At 32.2% G+C, this 9,084-nt stretch overlaps 1 protein-coding gene across 3 annotated transcripts; it reads left to right on the top strand.

Moving 5' to 3' along the window:
• The first annotated feature begins 3,664 nt into the window (after positions 1-3,664).
• LOC122314201 (protein IQ-DOMAIN 21-like) lies at positions 3,665-8,023 on the top strand. Of its 3 annotated transcripts, none has more exons than XM_043129622.1 (5): positions 3,665-3,856; positions 4,357-4,458; positions 5,767-6,057; positions 6,729-7,097; positions 7,290-8,023. In XM_043129622.1, the coding sequence occupies exons 2-5, from the start codon at positions 4,378-4,380 to the stop codon at positions 7,854-7,856; spliced, it is 1,308 nt and encodes a 435-aa protein (XP_042985556.1). In that variant the 5' UTR covers positions 3,665-3,856; positions 4,357-4,377; the 3' UTR covers positions 7,857-8,023. The 3 variants fall into 3 exon arrangements, with proteins under 3 accessions (XP_042985556.1, XP_042985557.1, XP_042985558.1); XM_043129623.1 differs by having other exon boundaries at positions 3,665-3,881; XM_043129624.1 differs by lacking the exon at positions 3,665-3,856 and adding an exon at positions 3,890-4,153.
• Positions 8,024-9,084: the final 1,061 nt, after the last annotated feature.

The following is a 9,084-nucleotide window of genomic DNA, read 5'->3' as shown; positions in this document are numbered from 1 at the left end:
AAAGTTAAAAGTTGAATAAAATATTGTTAAAATATTATTTTTATTTTGAAATTTTAAAAATTTGAATGGTTTATTATATTTTATTTGAAAATTTAGAAAAGTTGTAATGATTAGATGTGATGAATTGAAATTGTTTTATTATCCAAACGAGGCCTTAGAATAAGTCATAAGAGATCATTTTCCCGTTCAAATTGAAGCAAACTAATGTCTTACTGGCCTAGATAGAAGTTGTCAAAGGTAAATGAATGCAAAAAGAAAATTAGCAATCACTAAAGAAATAGAGTAATGCTAGATACAATTTTAGAGTGCATAAGTCTCGGCACTTCTTTTGAAAAATAGTAAAGTGTATTATTAAAAAATTAATCTATTCACATGGATCTCATATTTTTTTTTTAAATGTGCGAGATTAGTACATTTTGAAACTGCAAATATCATTTCTTAAATAAAATATAATTTCAACCAGTAATTTATCCTTTCTACCCAAAGTAAATATTAAGAACTAACCAAAAAATAAAAACAAAAGAAACTAAAACGATTATGTAGGCATATTCAAGTAGATTAGTTGTACCAAACTTTAACAAAATGTAAAGGAATGTTTATGAATTATGTTTCATCATTACAGGTAGTTGAGATATCTTCGTTTTAGGTATAGTTGAACCACAATTCAAAACCTCATTCATTCTTTGCCCATACTCCACATTTATAAACTGATTTTCAAATGCCTTGGTTAGGATTTAGGTTAATTGTATCGACAAACATCATTTTTTTGTCTCCCAAGGATATAGAAAACTTATCTTTAAAAAAGGTACAAAACTTAAAATGTCTAGATTTCCTAAAAATAACGGCCAAATATCGTTATTCTATTTCTTCACTTGAGAAGGTCAATTTCAAAATACTTTCGAGGACCTTGCTTCCATATATGCAACTGTTTAAAGAAATTGGCTAGCTAGATGTGAAAAGCATTAAGGTACCGTTTAGACAGTGAGTTGAGTTGAGATAAAAGTTGAATAAAATATTATTATAATATTATTTTTTTAATATTATTATTATTTTAAAATTTAAAAAACTTGAATTATTTATTATATTTTATGTAAAAATTTAAAAAAATTGTAATAATTATACCTAGTAAAATATTTACATGGTATAATTTAATTTAAAAGAGAATTTTTAAAATTTAAATCTTATATATTATTAAATTGATGAGAATGTTGTAATTTACGCATCGATTTAAATAAATAATTCGAAAGAATGAAATATAAAAGAATTTCTTTAATACCTTACGAAATTATTCATTATGTCATTAATAAAAGACCAGAAATGGGCTTTTCTTTTCTAGACAGGGAGATATCTGAAATGGTGGCTCCCAATAATTACTACATACATTCATAAATATGCACGTACGAATAATGAGGCTTTGATCGCATCGGTAAAAGCAAGATTACGTTGAAAAGGGCTTCTCACCGAATTTAGAAAAATCAAAGCAAAGACCGTACGTACACAATTAATTAAGACACCTCTCCTAATTCCCAAATTATTGCTTCCACCCACCTTTTACCACCACCTCACTCCTCAGCCTTCGCGCGCCCTTTAAATGCAAGCAACAAGCTGCCTGCCATCTATCATTTTTCTTACGTGGTTTTTGCCTAGTTAGATTATATTGAGGTTAATTTAATTTAATTTAATTTAATTTTAATTTAATATTTAAATTAATAATTTTTAAATTATTAAATTTATCTCAATTTAAAATCTCTTATATATGAAATTTATAATATTTTTTAACTCAATATTTTTTTACACATGAGATCTACAATCTTTTTCAATTTCTAATAAATAATACTAACTCATTTTAATATTTAAAATACATTTAAACTTATATTAGATAGACTCTACAGAATTTATTATACCATCTCAATTTATTTTTATTCAAAAAAAAATTAAACTCAGTTCAGCTCAATTTAACGTCTAAACACAACCTTAATTTTTCTTTGTTTTCTAGGGATAAGCAGTTACAGGCTGTCTACCCAATTAGCTAAACTCTTTTTATTTTCCTTTCTAGGTCTCAACCACAAGGTTACTTAGGTCTACAAAATGTGGGTGACATAAATTACTTAAAAGAGTTTCACACCTATTTATGTGGTGTTCTGTCCTGCCCTCTATCTCAAGTCTGTGAAATATATATAGTCTGCTGCGTGTAATTATTTTTATATATTTTTTATACATTTTATTAATATAATTGATTATAATATTTATTTTATATTAAAAAGATGATACAACAAATCACATTAATAAAATACATAAAATATACATAAAGTTACTGTACATATAAATTTTGTATATAGAGAGAGAGAGAGAGAGAGAGAGAGAGAGAGAGAGAGAGTAGACTACCTAAGGATTAAAGAAAAAGAGATGGTAATTGAGATTTGTTGGGTACGTAAGGTATAGAGTGAGACTAGTGTGATTTGCTTTTAGTGGTGCAGTCGCAACAATTATTGATGTGGTATAGTTGGAGCAGTTGTAGTGAGGCTAATGATCCAATAATAGTAGTGTGGGATCCAAAGAAGACTCCAAAACACAAAGGTACATCCAATAATAATATATTTATAATCTCTCATACTTAATGTACCGACATGTTAAATGGTTCGTTATTTGGCATAGTGAAGGAAATAGATTTAGCCTCTTTTTTTTAGAAAAAATTATAATTAATTACAAAATCAAAGTTAATTTTTATAAAACTGATACATGAACTTCAAAACATTTGCATTAGGTATCCCATTAATCTTCTATTATAATAGAATTCATTATAAAATCAAAGTTTCATGTTTTTACAGAATCAAAGTTTCACATTTTTACACTTCGAGTTCTTAAATTTTTAATTTTTATAAAATGATATCTGAATTTCAAGAAATTTACAATTATGTATCTCACAAATTTTTTATTATAAACTTAATTGGAGGTCCCATGTCACTTTTTGATTGGCTAATACTTACCTTCGTTAAATTTATAAGGAAATATTGGCTAGTACGTAGTTGTGAATTTATTAAAATCTAGGTCCCAATTTTGTAAAAATTTAAAATTTAGAAACTTGAACCACAAAATCATAAATGTTGAATGAGATTAACCCACAATATGATAGGTTTGTAAGTTAAGATGAGATACAAAATTTTCATTTCAGTATTATAATTTTTTCAAATTTTCATATAAAATATAAAAAACAATTCAACTTTTTCAAATCTCAATTCAAATTTTTTTAAATTTTAAAATAATATTAATATTAAAAAATAATATTTTAAACTTTCATTAAAACTTAAAAATTTTTATTTCACCATCCAAACTAAAAATTTTCAAAATTATTTAAAAAGGTTTTTCTATCTGATCACCTACACCACATATCACATTTGCTTTATTTTTATTGTATTTTTTATATTTTATTTTTACTAAATTAATTAAATTCTTTTATTTATCATCTCTATACCGGAAAATAAATTAAAAGATAAAAAATCTAAGCTGTTTAGCGTAGAGTTATTGGAGCTCAATTTATACCAAGAGAGGATAGGAGTTACGTGTCATAACCCAATTGGGCCCAACCCCCACCCTATAACAAGGTTGTATTACGAGGTCATGCACCCCCGTGAATTTGATAAATACCAACCGCGATCGCGCGGGCTCGGCCTTAGTTACTACTCTGTCTCTGTCTCTGTCTCTCTCTCTCCCCCCTACCTCTCTCTACTGTGTGTGTGATAAAGAGCTTAGTTTACCTTTCTTCCCAAGAATGTCGATCACCAAACCTTTCTGTGAGATGCGTGTAAAGTGAGAAGGAGAAGATGTGAAAGCCCAAGACAAGTGACCCCAAAATCCTGTAGTATTATTATCGAACACCTCGGGTTTGGATTCCATTTTCAATTCATCACATGCTTTTGTGCTCGACTGTTTTGTGTTATGTGATCGATATCAGTTACCATAAATGATCACTTCAAATGTTTCTTATTAGATAGCTGAGGCCTCTCTCTTTTTCGTTTTATTTGTTTTGTAAAGTCATATCCTTTATCTTCTTCTGTTCATAACTCAAGGATTTTATGGACTTCTCTTTTTGATTACTCGATGAACTGACATTTCTGGGTTGAAGTTCCTTTCTTCCCTTTTGTGTTGACTAGAGGTTAAGATGAATTAGATTGTTTTCATGGCTAAATACGTGTTTTTTTCTCCCAACATTGTTTTAGATCTCTGTGATTTTTGTACATGGGTCTTCAATGTTCTAACGCTGTGTTGATGATGTTCTTGTTCTTGTTTTTGGGTGACTGAAACTTGAGTTTTTAAGTTCTGACATGGGTATTTTGTCAATATGACGCTGGCGATCAGAATCCGTTCAATTAGCCGGAGATGGGGAAGAAAGGAGGTAGCTGGATCTCGTCGGTGAAGAACGCTTTCAAGCTATCACCTAAGGACTCGCCACAGAAAAAGGTCACTTTCTGCAATTTGTAAATAACTGATTTGAATGACCCATAAAAGAAAAAAAAAAAAAAAAAACGAATAATTGATTTGAGTGGGATAAAATTAGAGAACTTTAATATATTACTTTTACTTTTCAATTTATTTTTATTTTATTTTTATATTTTTTTCATTCGCATAATCCAAAACTTTAGATTTTCCCATCATTTATTTATAAGGGTTAGAAGTATCTGTAAGGCTAAGGTCTAAACTACGTGGTCTATATTTTTAAAGTACTAGTCAAAAATATAATTAGAGATTTATTAGAACCTTGTAAAAAATAGAATTTCTCCTACTCAAATAATGGGAGATCCCATACATCACCTTCCTTTATCTTATCATATGGGGTATGACAGTATGAAACTCAGATTCTGGACAATCCTGACGATAAGAGTACAAATGATATCAGGCAGCTAAACCATTGTCACAATCTTTTTGTTTTTTACTTAAAATATTTTTATTTCGGCAGAGTATGTTAATGCTATAATACCTAATACTGTCTCTCTTTCCAAATATCTGATCATGGTAATTGAAATTAATTTCCCGGCACCAGCAGTTGAGAAACTGGGTAGGAGCTGCATAACTCTAGTAATAAGGATTTAGGAAAGTAAACGATAAATGTATATTAAACTCTTTGTTTTTATATAAATTATTGTATTTTTTATGCATAATATTTGTGGGTATTCGAAATTGGTTCTGTATAAACAATTTCTTTTGTATAAATGAGAAAGCGACATATATATATATATTAAAAGAAGAAGTTAAGATTGTAAGAACCAAACCATACAAGGGGTCTGGTTTGATTCATAAATTGGAGTTGACTAGTAAATTGTATGTATATGTGCTTCACGGGTAGGGCAAGTATAGATTTTTTCCTTAAGATTGTAGAAATTAATAAGAAGTGCATATGGTCCCCTAAAGACATTGTAGAAATTCATGGAAGTCACTGTGTAGAGGTGGTGGAGCCACATGTTAAAGAGGTTGTCTCCCTTTTCCTGTGAGACCATGCAATGTTAAAGAGGTGCATATGGTCCCCACAACATGACCAGATAATGTACTGCTCATGAAATTAGTTATCTTGCAGGCTAAGCTATACATCACCCATCTTGATCGACGTGCTTGCTAAGTTAGATCTCCATCATCCCCAAGATATAAGCTTGATTTTAATGAAAAAAGTGGTATCTTTTTTTTTTTTTTTAGTTTAATCATAATTTCTAGCATTTATGATGCATATCATACAAGTGTTATGTGCTACTTCTAAGAAATTCAGATGATTTTCAGAAGAAAAATGTGGAGAAATGGCATCATGATGCTCCAGAGGTTGTATCATTTGAACATTTTCCCGCTGAGAGTTCAGCAGATGTAACAAATGAGGAGAGCACTGCATCGAGTCCTGTGATCGAAGATAGAAACCATGCCATTGCTGTTGCTGTGGCAACCGCTGCAGCGGCAGAAGCTGCAGTTGCGGCAGCTCAAGCAGCAGCCAAAGTTGTTCGGTTGGCCGGTTACGGACGCCACTCTAAGGAAGAAAGGGCTGCAACTTTTATACAATCTTGCTACAGAGGCTACCTAGTAATCTCCTTATCCTTCTTTATTATACTCTCAAAAGAGCTTTTGAGTTGGTCTAATTAAAACTGATTAAAAAAAATGAGATATGGTTGATATGGTTTTTTTAAGTCGTATAAGACTCTTTATTTCAACTTAAGAAACTCTCAATGGTTCTGGCACACCTAGGCATTGTAAGATATACATATAAAGTATTTGCAGCCCTGTATACATGAATAGGTATTCAGAATTGACCAGTAAACATAAATTTATGTCTTTTTCTGTGAATGAGGGTGAATAAATTGTCGTATGTGTTGGAACTTTCATTGTTGGCCCTGATACCTTTCTCCAAGTTCAAGGTACATGTCTACCACACATTTAATTTCAGGTCTTTATTCCTATTAACGGATAAGCAACTTGTACCATGTCCAGTAGTCCTTGCCATTGTCTGATACTCTATATCAAGTGAAATGGATTATCGATAGCATCCATTTAGTATAAAATACAAAGAATTTTTGTAATTTCACTTGCCAACATAATTGGAAATGACCAAAATACCTCATATTATACACTACTTAGACACTATCAATTTCATTGAAGTGGAGAGGCCAATCGGCTTATCACAAGGTATTGGATATTATACTTTTGATGTTTATATGCTACCATTTAAAACCTGGAAAATGGATGCAATAATGTAGGCTCGCCGGGCTTTGCGAGCTTTGAAGGGCTTAGTGAGGCTGCAAGCACTGGTGAGAGGGCATAATGTACGCAAGCAATCACAAATGACAATGCGTTGCATGCAAGCACTGGTACGAGTCCAGGCAAGAGTACGCGCTCGTAGACTCCAATTGGCACATGAGAAGCTTCAGAATAAAGTAGAAGAAGAAGAACAACAAAGGGGACTGGAGGAAGAAGAACAAAAGCCAAAGAGCCCCATTACAAGTTATGGAATGGAAGCCAGGCATAGTAGGCGTCAGAGTTCAGAGAAAATTAAGGAAAATGCCTCGAGGAAACTTGACGCTGCCATGAAAAGGGAGAGAGCTCTATCTTCTCCTATTACCTACCAGGTTGGTGCATGACCATTTTGATTGACATTTTAAAGGAGTTTTTATGATTTATCACTCTTGAAGGAACAATTTAATTTTGACGTCCACCAAACTAATTAAAGCAATGGACAGTAGTTTTGTTAACATGTTCTTCCTATGAAGGTCCCACTTACATTGTCCTGACTCACTCTTACCTTATTGCAATGGCAACAGCAACCACAACTCTTTCAATCCGATCTCAACAACAAAGATGTTGGACCATATTCTAACGAGCATGAAAAGGCCCAATGGGGATGGAATTGGCTCGAGAGATGGATGTCATCTCAGCCGCACGGCACCCTTCACACGGGGCACCATGAAGCCTCTTATATGGAACTTCCTATCACCACCACCACCACCAACACTGTCACTGACGACATGTCCGAGAAAACGGTAGAAATGGACATTTTTGCTGACTTGATTAAGCAACGACAATATCGATCAAACAATATCCCTAGCTACATGGCCCAAACCAAGTCTGCAAAGGCCAAGGTACGGAGTCAAGGCCCGATCAAACAGAATGGCCCAAGTTTGCCACAATGGAACCCATCAACAAGGCAAAACTCGGTCGTCGAGTCGGGCTGTGACTCCAGCTCAGTCGGAGGTACAACAACCTATCAGACTCCGAAAAGCCCAAGCCCAAAAAATAATGCAATGCACCCACATGCTAGACGATCCATGGGCTACCACCCTAATTCTAATGGCGGGGATAGTCATGTTTGGAGACATGATTTTGGTTGATTGGTATTCGAATATTTATTTATTACCTCTGGCGTGGGAAGATCTTTAATTTTGTGAATAAATTGTCAATGTCTTTTCTATTACTTTTTTACTTATTGATGTTATAAACAATATTCCTGGGAGACTTGTGATGATACATATATATATATATATATGTTTGAATTCAATATATTTAGTATTTTTTTTGTCTGATTTGATTCATGTTATTAGTAGAGGTGTAAAAGTTTTACTTTGTACCAATAAATCCGACCAGAACAATTGATTTCGATTTGGACCGGACCGATTAAGGGACTGGTTGGTCTCGACTCAAGAACTTAAAGAAATTGAATTTTCAATCCGGTCTCGGGGTAGGTTTTTTCACCCAAGCTTAATTGAATTTAATATATAAATTTTTAAATAATTTTTCTATGATATTTATAATTTATTTTTAAGTATTTATAAATTTTTTTAAGCAATTAATTATTTAATTTTCTTCTAACTACTTAAAATACTTAAGTAAACAATTTAGATCGTATTCTTCACTTGAATTTTTTTTAATCATTATATATAATTTTTTGTCAAAAACTTGAAAAAATGGCCCAGACTGAAATATCTTGGTAAGACCGACCGGCCTGAATCAAAGCAATTTGGTTTGGACTTTTGGTGGACCAAGAAAATTGATTCAATCCGAAATTCTCCTCCAAGACTAATCGAATCGGATTGATTACCCCTCTAACTATGAGTGAAGTAGATGGCACATTATGCAGAGGATCAACCAATTTCTTTTAAGGAAACAAGAAAAGTTATCTTAAAATGAAATAGAAAATACCAAAGACAGAAGAAGTTATCATAAATGAATCAAAATATCACAAGAGAAACATATAAAAAAATGCAAGTTAAATAGAGATGACATTGATACAATTCTTTTATGATAAATTTTTATATAATTATGTTCAAGTAAGGCATGCAGATGCTAATATTGTAGCCAACATTAACGTAGCACATTCAGCTAAAGAAGGAACGCACATAACAGAGCCCATCCTTGAGCTCACACGATCACCTTCATGAATTATTCTCACCTGCAACAAATCACCCTTTGTAGCACCAGCAGTAGACTTCCTTTTCTCTAAAGCACTTGGAGTGTACGTGGCTCTGCTGCACGTCTGCCATTTCTATTAAGAAGCATATTCTTTATTCAGATTGTTGTATCGTAACATAGTGAGAAATATATGCAAGTGAAAATTCTAGC

This window comes from Carya illinoinensis, chromosome 6 (genome assembly GCF_018687715.1).
Source record: "Carya illinoinensis cultivar Pawnee chromosome 6, C.illinoinensisPawnee_v1, whole genome shotgun sequence".
NCBI classification, from domain to species: domain Eukaryota; kingdom Viridiplantae; phylum Streptophyta; class Magnoliopsida; order Fagales; family Juglandaceae; genus Carya; species Carya illinoinensis.
This window is presented reverse-complemented; position numbering and strand designations above follow the sequence as displayed.

Coding starts and splice junctions, on each gene's coding strand:
- LOC122314201 (XM_043129622.1), top strand. CDS start 4,378: ATGGGGAAGAAAGGAGGTAGCTGGATCTCGTCGGTGAAGAACGCTTTC. Junction 4,459..5,766: donor AGGACTCGCCACAGAAAAAG/GTCACTTTCTGC, acceptor GATGATTTTCAG/AAGAAAAATGTGGAGAAATG. Junction 6,058..6,728: donor CTTGCTACAGAGGCTACCTA/GTAATCTCCTTA, acceptor GCAATAATGTAG/GCTCGCCGGGCTTTGCGAGC.